The sequence below is a fragment of the Pundamilia nyererei genome, unplaced genomic scaffold (assembly GCF_000239375.1).
Source record: "Pundamilia nyererei isolate P.nyererei 1_Seehausen unplaced genomic scaffold, PunNye1.0 scaffold00127, whole genome shotgun sequence".
Taxonomy (NCBI): domain Eukaryota; kingdom Metazoa; phylum Chordata; class Actinopteri; order Cichliformes; family Cichlidae; genus Pundamilia; species Pundamilia nyererei.
The window spans coordinates 620,314-646,616 of record NW_005187528.1 but is presented as its reverse complement, the minus strand read 5'-3'; the positions used below and the strand labels follow the sequence as shown (position 1 = coordinate 646,616).

At 37.4% G+C, this 26,303-nt stretch overlaps 1 protein-coding gene across 3 annotated transcripts in view; it reads right to left on the bottom strand.

Annotated features, from left to right (window-relative positions):
- The window catches only part of ksr2 (kinase suppressor of ras 2), a 108,913-nt gene that overhangs the window by 58,505 nt on the left and 24,105 nt on the right, over window positions 1–26,303 (bottom strand). For 2 of the 3 annotated variants that reach the window (XM_005743061.2, XM_013913349.1), the window contains exons 4-5: window positions 22,980–23,015; window positions 20,714–21,215 (exon numbers count right to left, since the gene is read on the bottom strand). In XM_005743061.2, the coding sequence (XP_005743118.1) occupies window positions 20,714–21,215; window positions 22,980–23,015 (538 nt within the window). The remainder of the gene's footprint in view (window positions 1–20,713; window positions 21,216–22,979; window positions 23,016–26,303) is intronic. The other variant, XM_013913350.1, reaches the window with a different exon arrangement.

Here is a 26,303-nt window from a genome sequence, read left to right as displayed (position 1 = left end):
TGATCAAGGACAGAGGTGAGAGCAGGAGAGCAGTGATCCATCAAATGGCACGTTTCCTTTATATTCTGACATATCAAGAGGGCTTTAAAAATGCAGAATATTGCAGAGCTATCTGCCTAACTAGCTAGCAGTTGTTCACTATACAAATTATATATCTAAGTGATGCTGTGATCCTGCAATTCATTTGAGCTCTATCTAATTAACACTTGTGTCCATCTAGAGGGGTAATTTACTTGCAGGGTTCCATCTGCATACCTACACTTTATTCATCAGAAATATGCAAGGGAGCTCTGCCGAGACTCATACGACACCCTGTTGCTTTTTATGCAAATGGAGCTGTGGAATAATATCTGTGGCAACCACTGCTCTTTGCTGCTTTAATAAAGTTGGTGGAAAATAAAGGTGAAATAAAGGTGGCTAGAATAATGATTGCAATAGAGAATTACTGTGAGCCCTTAGAGTCATCCTAAGAAGGCTGTATTGTTTTCAGACGTCTGCAGAGTCAGGCTTGTGTGGAATAAAAGCAAGCAGTCTGGCATGATATTTTTTAAAAGAAATGTTGCAAAGCCAATGTCCAAACTTAGCAGAACAAAGATTTACAGTTATTATACAACAAAGTGTGACGTAGGAAACATTCTATTATAATAATGCATTTTGAAAACAGTAAAGACTTAAATTCGTGTGATTAAACACCACGTACACGAAGGATTTAAATGATCTCAACACCAAAATACATAAAATGATGCACAAATTTCAGTTACACTTTAAAGTATGCATGTTACTTATTTTGTATATTAGGGATTTATTTGATTTTAGAGTAAGTACAGGGGAAACAAAACAGCCTTCGTGATATTCAACACAGACTTTGTTTTGCTTTTTCGAAAGGGAGGAGGTAGGGTTTCACATCAACAAGAGTTCACAAAGTTTAAGCTGTGCGAATGTAACAAACAGCTAAAAATAACTGAGATAATGAAAAAAAAAATCAAGCGGTGAAATGATCAGATGGGTGGTAAATAATATCCCCAGGTTAGCTAAACTTATGTGGAAGAGAAAACAAAAGTGAACTGCATTACTACATTATTATCCAAACTCTTGCACTGTTATTGAACATACCCTGTGTGCATACCCAAAAAGTTTTACTACAACAGTTCCAAGAGAACCGTGTTCAATTTTAATAACCCAAAATCAATGCTAGTGAGAACAAGTGGACATGTTCTTAATATACAATTAGAAAAGAACAACACTAAATGCTAATTGTTTTCCAAATTCACAATATTGGTTGGTTATTAAAGCAGAAGCTGGACGTAAGACACTAATGTTACAGTAATTTAAAGTAATTTAAAGAAAACTCTCCTTAAGAACAATCTCAGCTTCAAATGTGAGGTGGCAAAACCTTCTCTCAAAGATGATCAACAACTGTGCTACCACTATTGAAGAAATCACTAGACACTCATGTGGTCTCATTTCAGACATTATTATTAAACTTAACAAATGCTAAGACAAGTCTTTCAAGGACAAAAAGAAGCTATGAGTGTGTTTGTGTGTGTGCATGGATGCGTGTAGTTGTGCATGACCACAAATTATGTTCTAGTTACCTGATAATATCTGTTGAAATGGTTGGATGATGATAGCGCACAAGTGTTTGAAATCCCTCTCTTGTTATGTCCACATTAACTGCCAGCATCTCCTGCTAAGATATGGGAGGGGGTGTCATTTCACTGTCAAAGGCCAGGGAAAGCACAGTGCTCTCAGGACAGAAAGGTCATGTGTGTGGTCTGGGTTGGAACGTGAACATGAAGCTGAAGAGACAGCAAGACACCCAAGGCGAAAAAGGCGGAAAGAAACAAGGGGTCGTAAAAAGAGCAAGCCCGTGTGAAGGACAGAAAATGAGCAGGAGGAAGAGAAAATTCAGGAGCCAGTTGCCAAATGACAAGAGAGAAAAGCTGACAGGAAGGTGGACCGTGAGATTGTCTTCTCAGCAGCTCATCAGGAATGCATTTTGGTACACAATGACAGAGCAGATATTTTCTGGTTAAAATGTGCTATTTCTGCATGTGGTAGTATCACGAAAGCATGATATTAAATGTTGCTTATTTTTCCTTATACAAGCTTATCTGCTGCCATACCAGTTAAACAAAAGTTTGTCTGCATTAATAATCGAACATCTCTGTAAGCATAACAGGTGGTCATGGCATGATGCTTCTTTCTTCTTTCTGCTGGTTCTTTTAGGGATCACCACAGTGGATCATTTGTCTCCATCTCACCCTATTCATGCATCTTCCTCAGTCACACCAACCCTCCTTCACTACATCCATAAATCTTCTCTGTGGTCCACCTCATTTCCTCCAGCGTGGTAGCTTCATATTCAGCATCCATTGATGAATATATGAACTATCCTTCCTCTACACATGTCCAGACTATATCAGCCTTGCCTCTCTAAGTTTGCCTCCAGACTGTTGTCCATATAGTTGTTTCAAAGTGGCTCGCTGTTCCTTTTTCTAAGCTAGGGGCAGGATATTTTCCCTAAACCTGGCATCTTTCATTCCATTTAATTTCTGCAATCTTCAATCCCTTTCTTTTAACATTACTAGTACTCTATAACATCCATTTTTCAAGGCCAAGTCTTAGCAGTGTCATCCTGTCTCTATAACAATAGAAAAAAGCCTCTCGATCTTACTGTAACACTCATTGTTGCTCTTTGTAGGATGCACTAAAATACAGTTCCAACTAATGGAACAGAAGACCAAGCATAAAAATACAGGAAGGAGAAGAAGAGACAAAGAACATAGGTGATCACAGTGGACAAAGTTTTTCAATAAGATGAAACTGAGAGACTTTCAGTTTTCTAGTTGTGAAGTTATTTTTTTTTCTCAAAACAGCTACGTGGCAATAGTACGTGATGTACAAATTATTTAAATCTTCAATTTAGCATTACTTTTTCAACCATCGCTTGTCTGACACCTGGAAATAATTTGCTGCTTCAAGAGACATTTTGTGGTTCTACAAAAGAGCCTATATTGAACAGATAGAACAGCTCAGAATGACAAAAACCAAATAGTAATTCTCATGTGCTGAAAGTTTCAAGATTCAATTCTAATTAAATATTCCTGGCGCTCAACTTTTGGATGTTTTCCACTAATGGCCTGGATTCAAAAACTGTCCTCCTGTCTTTTGTACATCCAAATTCTCTCTAAGTGTGTCTCATTTGCCACCAAATTGTTTGGGATAAATAGGAATTAAATGCAACTTTATTCTCTGGAGCTGTAGGATGTAAACAGGTGTACAAGCTGTCCTCAAAAAGTAATCACAGTTTTATATTGCTGGAATATTTCCTGTCTGATTTGCAAGCACGTCTTTGATTTGCACACAACAGAAATTACAACACTTTCTGTGTATCCTGCATTTTCACAACTGAAAGAAACTGCAATCTTATGTAATTAGAATTGTCCATAGCACTGTTGTTGTATGTCATATTTCCCTGAGGTAATACATTTAAAAAGAACTGCATACATGTCTATTAGCCATTATGCAGATGACAATCAGCTATAATTATCTATGCAGCCGGATGAAACAAATGAGTTGTTTGAACTTAAAGCCTTAAAACCCTTAAGTTGGATTTGGCTATGAAAACCTCAGAAACAAATTGACTAGACCTACAAGAATCTTTGAGTAATTTTAGTGTACACTATCATTAAAATCACACATTCTCCTCATGCAGGTGAAAGAAGGCAGGCTTTCACCTGCATGAGGAGAATGTGTGATTTTGAAAGCCTGCCTTCTTTCACCTAGTCTAGTTTTAAAAACTCTAAGGTGATGGCAATAAAGACTAGGAGGAGTTCTTATTTTTGTCTTCATTGTCTCCCTATTAAATTCCTAATCCTTCACATGTAAAACCTTAAACAATCATGCCCTATCATATCTTAAAGACCTCATAGTGCCTTTCATCATATGTTAGAAGTACAATAGGAGGCAGAGCCTTCAGCATAGACACCTTTAAACTTTAGCTTAAAATATGCATTTCTTTTTATAGCTAGGTCTGGCTCTGAAATATAATTTTAATGCTATGGACTTGTGATGCACTGATCACCTCTCTTTCAATCTTCTCCCTTTCCCCCTCACTTATATGCCAATCGGTTCTCACTTTGTCTTTTCTTAAAAGGGAGGGTTTTTTCCTATTGTCCATGTAGTAAGCAAATTTTGGGTATCTGTTTAAAATATAGTAAGGAGCTTTTCTGTGAATTGGCACATAAAAAGTTGATCTGAACAAATTTTTAGAATTCAAATGCACAGAATGACTGATTGAAAAATAACATCAGTAAATAATTTTATGATTAATAACATTTTTCATTAATGCAATGCAATTAGATCACTTTGTTGTTAGCAGTTTATGAAGCCTTTTAAAGTATACTCATTTTCATGTCAGTGGTGGCAGAGCAGCCAGGCAGTATCTCTCATTGCACTGTGCTTCCTGAGATGTAATGGAAGAAATATAGACATAATTTCCTCGCAGAACTTCAGAGTTTAACTGTTAATGATTACTATAACAGTTTCACCTCATTTTTCATCTTGGGAGAACGGTCTTGACATATTTTTCATTGCTCACACATTCAGAAAACTTACAGTCAACTGCTTTATTTCATCTAACTTGGGTCTGAACTTTAAATAACTTTAATAAAGTGTAAATGTTTTTGTTTTTTTAATATAGTGAAAACTACTGACATGACACCTACAAAAAGGCAAAACTTTTCCGTGAGAAGTCAGGACAATGTTCTATTCTCCTCCTCATTACCTGCTCGCCAACAGGGCTGTGTGTGTGTAAGCATGCTGTGTATATTTATTTCAGCTTTAAATTTAATCAGAATTTATTTTCTTAATTCAGACAAAATGAAACCATAGATCAAACTCTAAACTTTGTGATACAGGTATGAAAGAAACTGTGCAAGATGCACGACAGCTGGACAACAGCTGTGCAGGTTAAGTGGTATTTCTGAAAAACAGAGAGCTGTAAAGGGCAGCAACACTAAAAAGTAAGAGGGGTCAAGGGCAATGTGGGACCTGCAGCAGATATTATCTGTTTCGTCTTTAACATCAGAGAGCAAAACTGATATGAAAGCCTTCACTTGATGGTTAGAATGATAAATGATGGTAATAACTTCCTTTATGGTTGTTGGGCACTAAAGCAGTCATACTCTGCTATTTAATAAATCAGAAAGCAGCTGTCAATTCACCCTGCACTAGTTGCTTTGTCTCTGTCAGAGTGATGTTTGACATAATTTCCGCACAACAAACTTAGTATTAGATCTTCCCATATAACAGATTGAAATGAGACTTTAATGATCATGTCAGGAAACTTCATGTAATGAAAGGAAAAGCGAAACAAGATTCCCACAAAATTAACTAAATGCCTTGAGCACAGCGCAACTGCAATAAATCTTTCCTTTGTTACAATGAGGTAATTTCTCACATATGATTTTTCCTCTTCTTAGAAAAGAATTACTTTTAAGGATAACTTCTAATCGCCTACTTCAATCCTGTTATCCGCCCCAACAAGCTCCCACACGTTCACAAATCGCCACAGAAAAACTATCAGCCTAAATAAATCCATTTTCCACAAGCAACGGTGGCATTTAGGCTCACCTCCACTCCTAAACACTCATATAAATTCATAATCATGACTCCAATTTCTGGCCGCTGGGCGAGGCTGGGGTGAGCACTCATTATTGCCAATAGACGTGCGAATGGATGGAAGGGATGGGTGGGGGCGTCTAGCTTTTAACAGCTTGGTGGTGACATCCCCTCTCACCTGAATTATCATTAATGGCCAAGGGGCCAAAGACCTGATTAACATGGATGAGGTTTTGTCCACAGAGAAAAGCATCTTCACCCTTATTCCACACACATACATATTTTATTTCACAGCAGTGACATATATATAGCCTTGTGGAGTACACTTGACACCACAGTGAACGTCACTCGCTGGAGAAAATGCAGGGCCAATAATCCTCCGGGGTCAGAGGTTATTGGCTATTGCTGTGTTCTGGATTTCTTATTGGATCACGTGGAGAGCAGCTGCATTGATTCGATCCGAGCTTAAGTTTCAGGGAACACTCCAAAATGTATTCTTAAAGTAAAAGCAATAAAATTGTCTTCATTGTAACAGATCGACCCATGAAACAAAGCAGTAACAGGGGATAATTTCACTTCAATTACCAAAGCAGTAAGGTTTCTGCCTTAATTGTGAGGTGCTGTACTTTTTGTACCACTGGAGTTGCTGCTGCAGTAAGAGTGTTGTGGTTTAACATGTGAACAGACAAATCCAAAATTCCTAACAGACCATATAATTACATCATAGCTACATACCATACACTTTTGTTCCTGATTGGTTGTCTAATCCCATATTGGACAGTTCAAGCACAGTTCTAGTCAGTGGTATAACCTCCATTTCAGATCAGTGCACAAGATGTATTAAACTACAGGTAACCATAAAAAGTGGCACTTCTGCCTCAATCTGTATTACCAGATTAGCCTGGTTCCAGACCTCTGAACCATCACCCACATTTACGGTTCGTGTAGCAGCTCTGATGTTGTGCCCAATGACGGCTCTTTCATTCGGAGAATCAGCTGACCAGTCACAGCTTAGCAGGCAAAGATTGCGAATGGAAGTGTCACTTTGCTGGGTAGCAAGCAAGAGATTAACAAAGCAATATAAATTGGCTTTGTTAATCCAACTTCCAGGTATACCAACTCTGGAAACTTAGTTGATTTCGTTTTTTAATGACTGAACTCATGGATTGTTCCTATTTAATTGACAATGGTTTATATGAACTCTCAGCATGAAAGCAGATCTGAGATTTTAGATTTGTTGTCATTGTATTTCAGAGAATTCAGCTGAGCAAAACTTAAATTTGGGGACGGATGCTATAAAAAAGACAAAAACAATCACTATATTAACATCAAAGTTCATGCACTGGCACGTTCCAGCTGTTTTAATGGTAAACGACAAAGGCAGGGTGCAATTTGTGGGGAGAAAAAAAGCATCAGAGACGGGAATATTTTTAAAACTTTCCTCCATCAAAACAATTCAGGAACCATAGTGGTCCTACAGATTATGATGCCTGCAAGTGGGATGAATAATGTTGCTCCTGTCATTAAAAGAATTTAGATATAAAAGTCAAGGCACTATTACCGAAAAAAGGTGAAGCAAACAAAAAGCAAGTAAAATAGCTAAGCTGGGTTAGAACAGACTAACAGAACAGCCTGATGGAGGCTACAAGCACCATGTGGGAGCACATAGAGAAAGAACAGAGGGAGATATACACAAGAGGAGATACGGCAGAATAGACACAACTGGGGAACACAGCACAACACACAAAACACACATTCTGAGGAATAGAATTTGACGGACGAGACAGGGGAAGCAAAACTGAACATCGCACGCATGAAACAGAATATCAAAATAAAATGGGAAGTAACACATTCACTGAGGCCCACACTAAGACATGTCAGGATAAAAAACAGAAGGAATAAACACAGGGACCAGAACTAGAGATGACTGAATTTGACAAGACAGGGAAACCGGACAACCACGGAAACAGAGACAGAAGGTAAACAAATATGGAGACACTGATGACAGGACATGGAAATGAAACAATGGCAACAAAACACCATATCATAATCAAGCAATAAACCAAGAACTATATATATCAATAATAAAACTACATGGCTCTAAAAAATACTAAACTCAAGCAACTACATAACATAAACACTTAAATCCAAAAGAACGAAACATTACCAAAAACAAAATTCAAAATACAGGATCAGAGAGCTTGGAGCATGACAATTTCTGTAAAAGTATTTTAAATGTAATAATTTAATTTGCAAGAATATTTGACCTCTTTTAAATGTAACTAATTAATTTGTGCACTATTCTCAGTCCAGTTTGTCATTTCCTCTTAATGTGGGTACAAGGAAACACATCAATTTAAATGTTTTAATGTCATTTCAACCCTTGGTTTTCCACTGCACCTTTCCATAATGTAAGCCACTTAACTTCAATATTATAAAATAATCTCAAAATCCAATAGCGCATGATGTTGGCCTGACTTCATAAATAATAAATGAATTAATAAAGAGTGTAGGTTTTCTGTCAATGAAGTTCCATTCTATGAATATCATTCTGACTTTAAATCCATTAAATTGCAACCACACCAGAGGAGATCATAATGTTTTGGCTCAGGTAATACAATTGAGGTTCACTCAGTTGCATAACCTGAGCCTGACCTGAATATCAGTTTGAAAGAAAGATTATATTTGAGCCCTCTGCAGGGGTTATTTGTTCACAGAGCTGGTGGTGCCGCAAATAAGAGCTTAAATGTCCAACTCAGCTGCTCTGGACATTAAAAAATCCTACCAGTTTACCAGAATAGAGTCTGTGAAATGCCCAGTATAGAAGCCAGGGTAGAATATAACAGTTACGTGAGTGAGTGAGTGAGTGAGTGAGTGAGTGAGTGAGTGAGTAGTACATGTCTTTTCTCCTGCATGCCTTACCTAGGTGGCATCTTCATGTACATTAGGCTTTTTAGATCTCATCTCTGCCGTTACCCAAGGTAGTGTGCAACAAGTGAGAAAGGACAACTTTGGACAGATCCCCTCCTAATTCTCATAACATTTTCAGGAGTTCATGAATGAAAAAAGCTTTTAATGTTCAACACTTGATCATCACAACTATACTGCAGTTTCCTTTGAACTGCAGATAGAACTCAACCCAATAAAACATTATTTTGTGACAGGATTGGTACATGTTATGGATGGCTGAAAAATAACACATTGACAGCGGTTCAAAAGGGAACCATAATGAAAGGGGTGAAGAGAGAAAGAAAAGGAAACAGAGAACGAAAGGGGAAAGGAAAGGGGAGCGAAATATATGGTGTGTACACCAGTTCAGTGAAAGCAAACAGCTAAATTAGTCATGGAAAGGATGCAAATTTGCTTCCCCTGAGTGTTGCATGGTAGAATTACCCTGAGAGAAGCAGAGGGTGAATCATGCCAACCCCCGGCACCATGTGATTTATTAGCAAACATCCAATTCAATAAGAAAGTGCTTAACATTCAAAAAGCTGTGGAAGTCTCATAAGGTGGCATTAACTATAGGATATTACCATTTCTACTGGCAGTGGGAAGGCAAGACAAGAGACATTGGAAAAAACAAACACACCCACTTTCCAGAGTGATCTTAGTATGACGTGCCAAGTGGGACTGTGACAGACGAACAACTCACTTGGCCTTTTCCACGCACGAATGTTACTACTCATTAACATAGACAACGAGGTTCATTAATTGACACTCCAGCCCAAAGAGCCTCTCTGCTTTGAAAGGGCATGGAGAGGGGGGGAGAGAGGGAGAGGGGGGATGCTGTAAAATAACTGTGAGGAGAGGAAGAGAGATAGACAGGGTGCTACATAAGCAAAATGAAATTGCTGTTGCACTCCTGCATAGAAATTAAAGTTTAAGTGGTCCTGGATATCCGGCACACTTATGTTTTCTAAGTAAAACTATTAACAAGTCTCAAAGAACTCTCAAAAAAGTATTCCACGAGCACGTACATTTACGTGGTGAGATATAAACAATTTCTTTCAGGAGGTGTTTTGTAAGAAAGTGTATTTTCCTCTCAACTGGTACTTTCATTGTTTACCAAAGGATTTGCAGACATGAATAATTAGAACCCTAGACAAAAAAACCCAACATAATTTGGCAAAAAGTAAGAAACTACTTTTTAAAGTGTTTTGTAATCTCTCAAGTCTCTCTCAATGCTCCCAAGACACTATCTTTTCAAAAAAAAAAAAAAAACCCTGTCAGAGCAGGAACCCAAGGACTCTTACAGAATCTCAGAAACTTTTTATATGTATTTCACAAACAGTAAGGGAGATAAATAAGAATAAATAAGAGTAAGTCATTTGCTCTTGGACCCAAAATAATTCCTGTTCTGGCCTTAATGATTGAAACAACACTATTAAAGTGGTCAAACATTGGCATCAAGACTGTTGAAACCTTCATACAGTAGAAGCAAAATACTTTAGTCGACTTACTCAATAGCTGAAAAAGACTTTTGAAAAAGCTCAAGCAAAACTGTAATGATCTTCACATAACATTTTAGCAGAAATTTAGGTCGGGCTCTAATAACAGCTCATGGTCATACACTCGACAACAAACTTTGTTAGGTACAACGACCTCCTGAACTTCAAATCAAGTATCAGAATGGGTAAGAGGTTTATTTCAGTTACTTTGAACGTGGCGTGCTTGACGTGCTGCTCTGAGTAGCTGCTCTGAGTAGCTACTCAGTAGCTGAGTAGAAGCCGCTGAGGTTGTGGGATTTGTCCACACAACTGTCATACTGGTCGCTGAACCTAAAGAACAAAAACAGACTTCAAGATATAGTTACAATGTATCGTAAAATCGCACATGTGAACCTGAATGATCTTCCTCATCTGTACAAGGCTGACACCTTGAAGAAGGTCCATTGTTTCTGGCTTTCCTAGGCACCCTTATAAAAATAAACAAAAAACAAACAAACCAAAAAACCTTTTCCTTCCACCTTGTTGCAGATACTTGTATGCCAATGCACAGGACAGACTCAAAAGCTCATTTGTCCCAACTTCCAAAGTTACTTGAATAACTCATTATGTTCTCAATATTAATGTTGTTTTTTGGTCTATATTTACCACTTGTTTATTGCATTTTGCTTGATGTGTGTGTGATCTGGCTGTATAAAGAATTCCTCCTTGATAGATATCCTTGAACCATCTCTAGGGTTTACAGAGAATGGTCAAAAAAAGAGAAAGCATCCAGTGAGCAGCAGTACTCTGGGCAAAAATGTGTCTGTTGATGCCAGACACTAGGGAGAAATGGTCAAACTGCTTCAAGCTGATAGGTAGGCGACAGCAAATCAACTAGCCACTTAATGTAAAACCAAGGTTTGCAGAAGAGGATCTGTGAATGCACGACACATGGAAGCAGATGGGCTACAGCAGTAGAATATCACATGAGTTCAGCTAACAGCAGGAAACTAGGCTACAATTCATAATAATCAAAACTGGACAATACACATGGGAAAAAATTGATGAGTCTCAATTTCTGCTGCAAAATTCATATGGTAGGTTCAATATTTGTGTGTGTGTATCTATCCTGCCTTGCTCAAGCTGCTGATGGTGGAGTATTGTTGTGGGAGATGTTTTCTTGGCACACTTTGGGACCCTTAATGCCAACAGAACACTGGTTAAATGCCAGAGTCTTCAGGAATATTGTTATAGACCAGTTCCATCATTTTATGACCACAGTGGACCCAACCAATGTACCACATCACAAAGCTTAAATCATCTCTGAGTCATTTCACTATATTGAATAGTGACAGTTTAGTTTACTGTAGTCAAATGGCCTCTACAGTCACTAGATGTCAGTCCAGTAAAGCAGCGGTCCCCAACCACTTTTGCGCCACAGACCATTTTATGTCCGAGAATATTTTCACAGATCAGCCTTTAAGGTGTCGCGGATTAATGCAACAAAGTAAAACTACCAAAAAAAGAAGATTTATTCATAACACATGGGAAAAGACCCAAGGAAACCGAGTTAGCGATAAAACACAATAACAAAATAACAATACAAACCCTGAAAACCATAAATTTCACACTGGAGCCTCAACTCTCGTGACCCAGTACCAAATGATTCACGGACCGGTACCGGTCCATGGGCCGGGGGGTGGGGTCTGCTGCAGCAACACACCTTTGGAAACAGGAGACTGGCATCATGGATGCACAGCCAAAAACATATCAATCAACTCTGTGATGTTAACATACCAGTATGGATGAAAATCTCTGAGAACTGTTTACTGTGACTTGTTGAATCTCTGTCACAAAGAACTGAGCAGTTCTGAAGGCAAAAAAGGGTATTTTCCCACATTCCCCCTTTTATCCAGTATCTCTTTGTAATAAATGCAAAGATACTATAAAATATAATCTATATTATCTTTAAATCATTATTATTTGATAGCGGTAACAATTTAGGTGTCTCAATTTAACAGTGACAACAAGAAGATCCAGGTAAAAGACATTAAATAGTGATTAGAACACTTGAGATGTGTGTGTAAGCATCACCTACAATGTTTGTGGAAGTCTGTGTTTTCAGTCAGGTCAGTAGAAACTGATTGTAAAAACCAGCTCTCACATTTCAAAGTCAGATTTGTATATGTAGGGGCAAATGATGGAGTCATTAAAAATGATTACCTAGCTGACAAGATGTTAAGTATGCTAACACGAAAAATGTAATTATCTATGTCTGTCTCTCAAGGATATATGTGCACGACGAGGCCGATTGAAAAAGAAAATTCAGAAACCTCTGGTGAGCCACTCTTTTTGATATGTAATTTAAAATTGATTTTGATGCTGCACATATTCAATCATGTCACGTAAGGTTAACAGTGGTTTGATGGCAATTTACCAGCAACACTAGGAGTCATTTCAGTTATCACAGCAAAACAAACAGTAATATTGCCACTGTATTGATACAGCGGTGCTCTTTAACCCTCTCCGTGGAAAATTCTGTCTTGAAAAATGGGTTTCCAAGCTGCATGTGTTGACATCAAGTACACATTATTTGACAGACAGGCAGCATATTATGGTTTCTACAACCCCAAAGCTAAAAAAAAAAAAAAAAAAGTTACGGCATGAAGAACAATGTCAATAAAAACAGAATGAAATGATTTACAAACTTCATAAACTCATATTTTAAACATAAAGGAAAAAATTTAAACATAAATAGTGAAAATTCTCTATCAGTAAAGAATGGGGTAATATTCCTTTCGCAAAAGTCCACTGGTCTCTTCATATCCCAGATGTTCAAACAATCTGAAAGAACAGAGGATGCTACATAGGTGTAAATATGGCCATGACCCAACTTTTTGCAGATGTGTTACTTCCATTGATTTCAAAATGTCTTGCTGGACTGTCTCACTGACATAAAATTGTGGATGCTGTTACATTTTTTAAATGTGAATCAGTGAAAAACAGAAGGGGTACTCTATTCAGACCTTCTGAACTTCACTCGTTGTTTAAAGATCTTGACCCTCTGGAAAATTCCCAAACATCCTTGCAAGGGTGTGAGGCTGCTTTTTCACAGCTGTTTCACATTTGAAAAACAAAGAAATGCTGTTTAATATAAATTGTGAAGGATAAGAAGTTTCTCTCCTCTGCTTACTTCACTTCATCCACCCTAGCTTATTGGAATAGCCTCTTGTCCACAGTTTGTTCAAAATGTGGCAGCTCGACTCCTGACAGCCACAGGCAAACAATACAATATTTTGGCCCTTTTACACTGGCTCCCAGTGTGTTTTTGAATAGATTTTAACATTTTTTAAGTGACTAAATGGGTTAGCATCTCCCTATCATTCTGATCTTTTAACCAAGTGTGCTCCTTTAAATTAGGACCTTACATCTTCAAAACTATTTTTTTGAACATAGAACATGGGTTTATGAGATATGCAAATCATTGCATTGTTCAGTTTTTATTTACATTTTACACAAGTCCCAAAGTTTTTAAACTGGTAATGTATTTAGCTGGGAGGTTAATTCATTTTGTATTTTGATCATTTATTTATTTATGTCATGTATAAAGCAAGAAACTTGCAAGGAAACATCTGCTCGTGATGATAAAAAGCAGCATAACAAATGAAAATTAATATTAGCACTGTATTCTTCTACTCTATATGCATATTTATTGTACACTATTGTACATAGTGTACACTGAATGACTCCGACAAATTTCAAACTAATTACTTCCCTAATTCCCCTAAACTTGGCACCATCCCTGGACTCAGCATATTTTTTTATGCTAAGAATAAACTCATTAATTATTGGAGAGGGAATACGTTTTGCTACTTTGTAGTCATCACAAATTAATATAGAAGAGAAAAAAAAGCTGTAACAGGAGAGTTTACTGTAAAACTAATATATCTACTTGAACTCTTGTTGCTTCGGGCGATTGTTTTCAGCTTGAACAACTGTTTTGGTTTGCTCACTAAGATATCTGTTTTCAAAAAGTGAAACAAATGCAAAAAATGTTTTAGGGCTAAATATGATGTCAATGTAGATCTCAACTTTTTCACGGTAATAGAAAGGTCACTTCTTTTTAAGTACCATGCTTATCATGCATTAACTGTCATGATTATTCTACTTGTTAAATTCATGCCTGAAGATCTATTTGTACATTACACTGATAAAACAGAGCCGTAGCCGTAGATACAAAAGAAGAAAAGGTATCTGTTCAACATCTGTCTCCAAAGATGTGAAGAGACATTACATGATTTTCATTGTGTCTTCATTTTCCATTAAAGCAGTGTTTCTCAAATGGGAGTAACATACAGTCTATTTGGGCTGCTGGTACCACTCAACACCCCCTAATTTATGATAAATACTGAAAAAAAATCAAACATACATAGTCCTAAAATATTCAAACTTTAATTTGTTCAACCAGTCCCTGGTTTCAATTCAACTCTTAGGTCTCATAATCTGTCATTTACTAAAAAACCTCGAAGAAGAAAAAAATGAGCAAGTCACTTTTTAGTATTTAATCACCACAGTAATTGAATTTTCATTCAAACGAAGCAGCAATACAGGTGAAAATACAAAGAAGTAATCCACATCTGTGTCCTTTTCTCTACCCTGTGCCTGGAAAAGAGTTTGATCGCTCAGTTACCTCCCTGCCGTAGACTGTGACAAAATTAGTTTGAAACATGGGCTTTTGCTTCACTGCAGATCTGATACAAAATCTTTGGGCACCTGACTGAAGGTCAGACAGACCGAAACGTAATTTAATTAATACTCTAGCAGTAAGCGAGACAGTGTGTGGGAGTTCCATTTGATTGCTTTTATGAAGTGCAACTTATCGGAAAGACTTATTTAAATGCAACTACAATGTCATCTTAGTGTCACTGCATGATGCCAAAAGACTGGTTTGAACTGAATTTAGTGATGTATTTTAAACATTTTCAATGCAGCATTTAATTGGGCGTTTTTTTGTGCTTGTTTGTTTGTTTTTTTAAATAAATAATATAAAGGCTTTTTTTCTCAAAAAAGCTTTAGTAGTTGGAGGAAGTTCTTTGTATTCACAGAACAATTATTAAATGTCTGTGAGCAGTGCCTCCCTAGTCTTTTATTTGCATAATGAAATTATTACCTTAATTAAGACGTGTTTCTATTTAGCTTGATATCATTTACACATTAACACATCTGCCTGTTTTTGATACACGCTTTTTCATTTTGTGGCTTCCTTTTGCAAAACAAAGGTCTCTTCTTGGAGACAACAGCTGCAGCCATATTTAAAGACACAACATTGTTGTTTGTCTATGAACGGCACACATTTTTTGATCTAATGGCCTATTAGCTGAAAAACTGTCTGCGGAATGCAAAAGTGTTGAATCTGTTAAAATGCAAAACACTTATTTTCCATCCTTAATTCTTCTTGGAAGGTAATGTTTATATCACTGTTGAGCCATACCTCTTAGCAAAACGATTCTCTGTAATGTTAATGAGTTGGTTTTCTAATAATTCTGCTTTGAATCGACACCTCATTAGCATCCTTAGAGCTTTCTGTTTTTTAAGCTGCCAAAAATGACCTTATTACCAGTTGAAAACGCCTACAAGTAAAGGCAGTGAGCAGCTAGCAAGCTATCTGCATCAAGAGACACAGGACAAAATCACTTCTACACAAGACTGAATATATTTGGACTAGCACTTGACAGGTGGTGAGAAAGAAGACTCCAATTTCCCCAAAAGGAGAAAGTTTCCCTCTCTTATGCATTATGACTTGCAAAATTGGCAGCGGTTTCATTCCAGGGTGAGAGTTTCTTGAATTCATAGATACACATCGGTAAGGAGGCAATTTGCTCATTATTTCTATGGAGGGATAGAAACCATCCTGTGGTTCACTGCAAGCTGAAAGGATAACACATTATCACACAGACAAACACATTAAACCAAGAAGGACAAAGCTATCAAGCAGAAGACGAGCGTCCACACCAGCAGACCACAGTATTTGCTGAGTTTTTCGATGAAAAAAAGCATTCGGAATCAATTTTCAAGCCATGATTGCAAAAATGTCAGTATCTCAAACCTATCGTGTGAAAAAATAAAAAACGTGGAAATGGAGGCTAATATACATTAGAAAGGATATGAAGATGCTTCGAAAGCCAACTTTAGAGAACGTGTACAATGCAAAAACATTTCTAAATGATTTTAGATGATATATATGCCAAAAAAGAATAACACTAGACATATCTTGAAATTGAAAGCACTCAGATATTAATATAACTTTGCTTTCACACTGTGATGACGACAACACACCATGAACATGAGTGGAAAAATGCTGAAAGCTGAATATGATTACTTTCCATTCATATCCATGTTTTATCTCCTTTTTAAAATCTTTATCTCTGAGTTAATGGTTATAGTTGATTGCATCCAAGATAAAAATTAAAAAAAGATAGCAAGAGGAACTCTTCACATTTTCACACATTTAAATCCCCCTTATCTATCATATCGTATCTGTCAAAACCAAACTCGAGTTTTCTTTCAACAAAGTATGGGGGGGGGGAGTCTTGCACATTCAGCTGCACTGTCTTTGTGCAGTGATAATCAGAAATTAGATAATGAGAAATTAGCCCATATCTCATTAAGATGAAGGGAGAATAATGTCTCTTGGGGTCAGAGGGTAATCCCTGCCTATTGCGTCCTGGCCACATTGCCTGGCAATTAAGCACAAGAAAATGAGAACCCAAGGAGCACTATGCACTTATTAAAATCCTAGTAACAGGGGGCAATGTGGGAAGTATGGAAAGAGCATAGCAAAAAGATTTTTTTAAAAGATTTTAAAGCTTTTTATTTAGCTTCAAAAAAAATAAAAAAAACTTGTGTGATATTTTACGTATTTTTATCAAGGTTTTTCCCTCTGGTGGAATATTTGTAAGATTCTCATCTAAGCAAATCTTTAAGTGAAAAACCACATGACGAATCGTGATGCAGCATTTAAGAAATAATCAAACTGTATGATTCAGTCTTCAGTCTCCTTTGCATCAAGGAAGAGAAAAACAAACTGACACCTACTACTTCCTTGCACAGACATAAAAGAAACAAGAGACGCCAGAGACGAAAAACCAACCTGATGCTTGCCAGCACCATTCTGCATCCAATTATGATGTATTAGGAGAGGTACTAAGCTATCAGAGAAGCCAGCAAATCTGCCCTGTCTCAATGAGTTGCAACATTTCCAGGCATACATTTTCCATTGATTAGAGAAGCTCAATTCACAGTCTGCAGTTTATCACTGCTTTGGGACCGGTAATCAATTCTCTAATGCCGTTTGAGCCTATTCACTGGAGCTATGATCCAGTCGTCACCAAGCAGATACACACATACACACAGCCATGCCCACTGATATTGTGGATGCAGCCCTGTCTACATCCAGGCCCACACCACATATAACCCAGATGGCCATCATAAAAGCAGAGGACAGCTCTAAAATATTAACTTACCAAGTGTAGCAGTGATGGGGCACTGTCATCTAATGGTATTATCAAAATGAGTGCAGCTCTCCTGAGGCAGACTCTGGTTCCTGATTACCAAGCAGTGGTGGACCCTGTTTGTGACCAAATCTGATCAGCATAGCACCAGACATAGGGAAGGCCAGTCAGGAACTCAGCCCGAAGGCCCCTTATCTCTACCGACAGGCCGTTGGTCCTTTATAGGCAATGATGTCCTCCCAGGAATTAATCTGATTGGGGTCTGGTGGAAGATTAAGTTCCAGTAAAACTGCTAAAGGAAAGGTATGGTCCTAACCTCCCTTCTAAGCCATTCCTTTCTTGGATCAGATGGAATTACATTTTGAGACTTTGTACAGAGCAGAGGGAGGACAGGACTGCATCTCTGAATGTTTGCTTCAGGCAGGGCTTCAACTGAAATTAACTGACCACCGCTACCTTAGACTATTATCACTGAGATTATTTTTACACTGAAACAATTTGGTGAAATAGGAGCCATGAAGCTTCAAACCTAAATTAAAACAAAGCCTTACCTAATTCTGCATTTGATCCATCATCATCTGCATTGCAAACAAAATATAATATTAACTGGTACTGATTAAATCCCTAAAACCCTATCACAGGTTTTCACATTTGTGAAAATAAATACTTTTAAATGGCTTAGATGTAACACTGCCCCTCTGCCTTTATCAGTTTAAGTAGATGTGTGAATATGCAACATTATCAATTCTTTTATCTCCTATGGTATCATACAGCTTCAAATTTTGACTGTCTATAAAACAGCATAATATAGTTTTGAAACCCATATCATTTGTATCTGTGAATTCTATCTGACAATCAAGAAATCACTGAAATAGGACCAAGTGAAGTAGACTAAAAGATACTCAAAAGCCAGACATTATGGCGGGGTCAAAGGAAATTCAGGAAGAAATGAGAGATACAATAATTTACAGCAATTCTGCAAAGATGAGTGGGCCAAAATTCCTCCACAGCGCTGTAAAAGACTCATTGTCAGTTCTTGCAAACAAAGGGCCATGTAGGTTTGGATTTATTTCCCCCCTTACTAAATAAATGTCTTCATTTGGAAACTGCATTTTGTGTTTACTCGTGTTATCTTTGTATAATATTTACATTTGTTTGATTATCTGAAACATTTAAGTCTGACAAACATACAAAAAAAATACTGAAAACACTTCAGGTGCCATATAATGACACATGTAGGATCTTGGTCAGACTTTCAAGATAGACAGCTGCAATCCATATGTTTTTGACTAGTAAGCTTAGTATATAGGTTTGGATGCGCCAACTGTGACTTCACCACAGCCTCATAAGCATTTAAACTGGCGCACAGGGCACACTGGACTCTTCCCCTGAATGATAGGTGTTGCTACTCGGAAACAAAAAATAGCAGCAGAAGAAGTCAACACAAAGCAAAGCAAGTCATAGACTCATATTGCTTCATGAAGGTAACAAAAATCAAGAAGTGCATGACAAACCAAAACAACACCAAAATGCATTGTTCACCAGCTGCAAGTGTATACTAGGTGTAAAGTCCCTTCTTTTCATGCTGTGCTGAAAACTGTTGTGTAAAAGTTTCAATTACCGTATTTTCCGCACTATAAGGCGCACTTAAAATCCTTTAATTTTCTCAACAACAAAAGATCGACAGTGCACCTTATAATCCGGTGAGCGTTATGTATTAATTCTGTGCTTACAGACTTCGAACCGATTTTATGTGGTACACGGCGCTTAAAATTCTGTCAAAAAATGTTTTAGTATGACTTTGGGAAGCTACGAAGCTGCACCGCTTGATGGATTGTCGGAGCATTACGGCTCCATAGTCAAGAGCCTCGCAGAGTAATCTGGGTCCAAAACTCAGTCTGCTTCAGGTCCCAAAGTTAAACGAGCAGTGCGGCATCACTGAGAGTTAAATACTGTCTAAATTATTTCATCTTTAATAAAATGATCAGTGTTGCTGCTTTACCAGGTGTAACAATGAAGTTTAACATCCAGGCATCCATGAAAACAGAATTTATTAAATTTAACGGAGTTAGAAGTTAGCAGAAAGTTAGCTCGCTAGTTTCCACCTAAACATGATTTGACTGAGAGATTTCTGAAAAAATTCAAACGTACAGCTCTGCTATCACTTCCAACATAAATGAAGACAGAAAACTAAACAGCAGTGACGTTTGTAGGGTTACTGAAGTTGGACTAGCTGGTATATAATGATGTGCTACATGATCGCTCGCACACAGCTATGTTAGCATAACATAAACAGTGAAGCTGGAGGAATAATGGTAACTTTTTTCCACTCAATAAAAGTTAACGTGAGGGTTCCCGATGGTCAGGAACAAATGCAATCGCATGGCAGGATGCTGTAAACGGACCAAACTTCAGTCAAGAGAACAAGTGAGATAATCTATCCACAATACAAGGTTAGTCATAATGTACTGCAACAACATGGGAATAGAGCAGCTGCGAGAGAATTCAACATTAATGAATCAATGGTACGGAAGTGGAGGGAGCAAGAAGAATGAGTTGAGTAACATTTGACTTATCTGACTGTTTTGTTTCGCTTAATGTGCTTTATAATGCGGTGCGCCTTATGGTCCGAAAAATACAGTGATTCATTCCATAAATGTGGTAATAATAGCTCATAAAGGAATTGCCTATTTGTGTTTTAATCACAGATGGTTACATTTTGTTATTGTCTTTATGTTGTTTCTGCTACTTTCTTATTTTTATTAGGGTAAACTATAGTGTCTAAAGTAAAGTCACAGGCAAAAATTATATATTTAATAATACTTTCATTCAGTGGATTAACTTGACATAAATCAGCCCTTAATTGTTTATTGTTTAGTCACAGAATTCTTTAAATGATATTTAATCCTTGGTTCTAATGCCCAAAACTTCCATATAGAGGCTCATTTGCAAACATTCCAAAAAAACACTTTGGAATACATTAATAACATTTAATTTGTTTTCTCCCATGGTTTGGGAATGATAAACGTAAATACCAACTTCTGAAGCCTAGAAGTAAAATAACCTCTGTATTCACTCAAAAACACACACAGTGCTCCAAAATGGCTGCCACTATTTGCCATTAAAAATCCAGAGAAGCACAAAACTTACTTTGGTGTCTGTGTGTCATCCAAGCGGTTCCCCAGCTGGAACTCATGGGATTTGCTGCGGTGCAGAGCGGTGAAGCCTGGCAAAAGATGGATAAGTTTGCGGCTTGGCGGAGGTGGTGTTCCTGGGGCCTTCACCTTATTCCTTCGCCGCATGGGAGGAGTGCCAGGTGGGGTCATGGTGTTGACCACCAAATGAGTCCGAGGAGGGGTGTGACCAAAATGCCTCTGGCGAGGTGATGGGGGCAGGGAGCGATGACCAGAGTCCAAGGGAGGGAAGAGCCCTGAAGAGGGGCTGTCGACAGTGAGTCGATCGGCATACAAAGGGGGGGCCAGGGCCTGTGGGCTGTGGCACATGTGCTGGTTGTACTTGGACTGGACTTTGGGGCTTTGAGAGAGCTGGAACCGAATCCACTGACTGGCCTCTGGCTGGCACACCGGAGTGTTTTCTTTGCCAGATTCTGATGTTGGCCACTGAATGGACCAGTCCTGTTTGGTCTGGCTCCCTGTTGAAAGTCCACAAAGACAGAGACAAACATCTGGTTGTAACATGTTGCTAAAATACATTTTTCACAATTTTACAAAAATAACAAAATAACATATTTTAGCTGCACGTAGTGGTTTCAACTCGTGCAAATAGTTTTGGTTTAGTTTGTCCAAGTGTGGAGATATCCGTCTACAATTCAATATCCACCTACAGTACTGTACGAAAGTCTTGAGCCGTCCCTCAATACTTTATTTTTTGCTGGGGAAAAGTGGAATAGGTGCAGTGATTCATTGACTCATCCAACAACGAACATCAAAAGATATAAGGCAAAAACAGAGTTTGTACAAATAAAACAAGCTTCATGTTCATTCTTCAACCCAGCCTGAACTCTCTTAAGCAGTTAGTCTTCAGGAATAGTTCTCCAGGCTTCTTGAAGGACATTCAAAGCTCTTCTGTGGATGGTGACTGCTTTTTGCTCCACTCTCACACTTCTTCAGTAATGTTGAGCTCTGGGCTCTGGAGAGGCCAATCCATGTCTGATAATGTTCCATTGTGTATTTCTATCCAGGTATGCTTTTACTGCTTCGGCAGTATGTTTGGGATCACTGTTATGATGAAAAATAAAGCTGATATATAACAGCTCTAAGGCCATGTTCAGAAGGTATTTTGTTGGCTCAAAATCTGAATGTACTTTCCGCATTCATAATTCCAAAAAACATTACATACACCACTGGCTGAAACGCAGCCCCAAACCATGACAGAGTCTCCAACATGTTTATAGACGGCTGTAGACACTCACTCTTGTACCTCTTTCTCGACTCGCTCTGTACCTCTAACAATTTGAGTTAACGTGTTCAAATTCTGACTCATGACTGTATATGACCTGTTGCCACTGAACTGATGACTCTGTCAGGTCTTGTGCCTTGCTGGATTTTTTTCCTATTTCCTTACATGACTGTATGTACTTTTGTGTACTTAAGTACAAGAACTTCACTGAAAATGAGTGAAAAAAAACAGCCAATTTAAAGATCTTCAAAAAAAAAACCCTGAATAACTATAGCTTAAGACCATTCTTAAAAATCACTAAAAACTCCTTGGAAAAAACAAAGGTTTGAGGGGTGACTCATGACTTTTGCATAGTACTGTGTGCAATATATTTTACATGGAATAATAAATGGAATTCTGTTCATGTTTCTCACAGCTTTGTAAAAGACTACCCATGAAAAACTAAAATGCAACATTGCTCTGCAAAACAAAAAATACTTACATTTTTTTAAATGAACCCAAAACTAAAACTGTCTGTATATCAAGACACAACTTAGATTTTTTGTAATTTGAGCATTTTGCAATAAAATGGTGCAGTTAAACTAAGCATGTTCTTCGTGTGTGTGTAATACTAAAATATCCATAAGCATTTTTTGTCTTAATTGAAGCATTTGATGAAGTCCTAGGGCAAAGAATATATTTACAACAAGTTAACTGCATTAATCTGAGCAATGAAAAATACATTTTTTCCATTATCTGATGTGAGCACACGAGCAGCAGTGGTGTTCAAATATGCTGGCGTGGAGCAGATTAAGCATCGCTTGATGGAGGAAGAGAATGAGAAATGGAAAAGTGCTCAAAAACAGAACAGGGCAAAGCTGCATGAGTTAAAACACAAGCTGACTTTTACTAAAACTAAACTTTCAGCTGAATGACAGAGAAAGATCAACAGAGAAAAAAATACTTGAAAGTGAGCAGCCAAAATGAGTGTTTTTGAGTTCAGATGACAATACTTTACCTCCATTATTGTGCAATTTATCCTCCTCAAGTTGTTCTTCAGAAAGAAACAAAAAAGGAATGTGTTTATTGATCTGGAAGAGAAACGACTGAAATAGTGTGCAGTATTCTATCCGTCTATCTACACAACCAAATGCACAACCAAAAGGCTATTTAGAAAAATAAAACATAAAGTACAATTGATCCTGGGTACATCGAAGCAGATGCAGCATCTCATGCATGACTGAGTGTTCACAAACTTGACCTCACAGTTTAAAAAAAATGTTTTTGACCGTCAAGCCACCATTAATGCAAATTTTCTGTCAACAACCCCATACTCTCTTCTTTTTGTGTGCCATTATTTTTTTTCTTCCATCTGACATTGTCTCTAAGGAACTATAAGCAATGCAAATGCACACACTTTCACAATGGCAACATCAAATGAACCACGAAAATATCAGCAATAAAAAGTCCCAGAAGAATTGCAAAAGTTAGAGGAGGGTGGGGGCGATGTTTCTATAATGTTATGAAGAAGATGCTGGAAGAAATGATGAGTTATGGGAAGAGACAACTGAAGACACAAGAGTCCTGATATATGGCAAGTTTCAAGGGTGTCATTTTTTTTCTTTAAATATTTTCATTTGTTCTGCATCTGAGAATTTTTAATAGTTGCTAACACATCACCACCCTACAGAGAGCTGGTTCCACAGGAGAGGGATCTGGAAGATAAAGGCTCTTCCTCCTATTCAACTCTTAAATACCAGTACCCAAGAAACGGCAAGTAAACCAGCAGCGATCCAGAGTAAAAATCTGGTTAGATAAGATTTTTAGGGGTGAGTACAATAACCTCAGTTTTATCTAAATTTAGAAGCAGAAAAATTAGAGGTCATCCAGGTCTTCATGTCTTTAAGACATCCTTGCAGTTTAATAAATTGAGGTGTGTTATCTGGCTTCATAGATAGATAAAGTTAGGTGTCATCTGCATAGCAGTGAAAATGTATGCTATGGCTTTTAATGACGGTATCAAAGGAAAGCATGTATGATGTAAAAAGAATAGGTCCCAGTACAGAACCCTATGGAGCTCTATAGTTAACCTTTGTGTGTGAAGAGTGTGTTAGATAGATATGATTCAAACCACAGCATCACTGTGCCTATAATCCCCATGCCGTTAATGCTGTTTCCCTATTGTAATGAGCTGTGAACCCTGATTGAAACTCCCCCCCCCAAAAAAACTCCCCTGCTAATGATTTGTTCGATGCTTTAATGATTACTTAGATGCTTTAATGATTACCAGTTGTTGTTTTTTTATGGTTAAAACCTTATTTGTGAAAAAATTCATGAGGTCATTACTAGTTAACGTTAAAGGAATGGTTGGCTCAATTGTGCTCTGACCTTTTGTCAGCCTGGCTAAAGAGAAACCTGGAGTTGTTCTTTTTTCTTCAATCAATGATGAATAGTGAGATGTTCTGGCTTTACACATGGCTTTTTTATAGAGGAACAAACTATTTTACCAGGCTTAATGGAGATCTTCTAAAATAGTGAGACACCATTTCCTCTCCAGATTATGAGTTATCTGCTTTAAGGTGTGTGTTTGAGAATTATATGTTTGAAAGAAATTATATCTATAAACTTAGTTACACACTTTAAGAAACATCTGCTGTGGCGAAATTTATATCCCATTGCTGAGTAATCCATTATTGTAAATGTACATGTTATTAGGAAATGATCAGACAAAAGCAGATTTTCTGGGAATACTGTTAACTTTTCAGTTTCTATGCCATATCTCAGAACAAGTTCTAGAGCGGGATTAAAGTTATGGGTGGCTTCTTTTAAATTTTGAAAGATGACTATCTAGATGGATGTTAAAATCACAGACAATAATGTGTTTATCTGAGCTGACCCCTAAATCAGATAAAAACTCTGAGAAATCAGATAGAAACTCTGAGTAAGCACCAGGTCAACAATACATAACAACAAATAAAACTGTTTTTTAAGTTTTCCAGTTACAGTGGACAAGGCTCAAAGTCAGGCTTTCAAATGAATTAAAACTCTGTCTGGGTCTTTGGTTGATTAATAAGTTAGAGTGAATGATTGCTGCCATGCCTCTGGTATGAAAACCTTTGGACCAAAAGTCCAGTTAATTACATTTTGAGCATGATTATCTTCTAGATTAGTGATCAACAGGTATTAAATCGCTGACCAATCAAATCGCTGTAAAATAGCTTCACCATTCGAGGAAAATCCCTTGGACTTCTGTGTATGGACAGCCGGAAAGTTTTTTAATAGCACCCAAAGTCTTTATGTTTCCCTAATGAACTTTGGTGATAAATATAGCTGAAACTGTTTTTTACTGTTAACTGTAAACAACTTTATAAAAATTGTATTGTTCTATAAAGATTCATCTTTGGTCCTAAAACAGGACACCTATATGTACTTGCTGATCTTACATCAAATTTACATTGAGACTAAGGAAACATTTGAATTCTGTTTTTTAGATTTATTGTTTTACTTTCTCTCGAACTGTTAAACACCACCAAAGCTGCAGGTGAAAAAAAACAAAACAATTCTCTCCTGTGTTTGAATGATAATACTGTGATATTGATACAGTAAGTCTGTTAAATAACCAGCCAGCCTTTTTCTTGGCTTTGAATGGGCTAGACTTTACTATAGTAGATCTTTAGCGGTCGTACTGAAGAAAACACATTCTTGCAGCACTTTTAACAGTAAACTGCTGCACACATTCATGCCACTGCTTTGTCTGCAGGAGCTGTGTTGCTTTTCATTTATATTATTTGTGTTATCTTTTCATATTTTTCATACAATATAGTTTTATCTTCTTCTGCAAAATCAGCTGATTTGATAAAAATATAGATCTACATTTGTATGGATTGGTCAGATGCCACCAGTGCCACTTCTTTCATGTTACCACACACTGAGGTCCCTTTTTAGAAATATAACTACATGTCATGGAGAGGCGGATGGAAATAACAGTTATTGGTTGTATCTTGCTTGTTCACAATACAAAGTTCAAGGTTCTTTATTTGCCATTTGTGCATAAAACCCTCAGTCAAGGCAAATGGAATTCTAGTGTAGATCGCTCTCAGTCTGTATACTATAAACACAATAGCCATGTTACACATATACTGTATAGTTTTCTTTTTCACAGTTTCAGAGTTCTAACAATCCTTCCATAGACTGAATCAGTTCTAAAGATCTCTCTTTTACTTTTTATTGGTCAATATTTTTTTAGCCGTTGCGTGCTTTACTACTACTGCTATTTAGACTCTCAGCATAGTGCTTTAAATCAAAAGAACTAAAATTCTGCACAGAAAAAATAACCTGGATT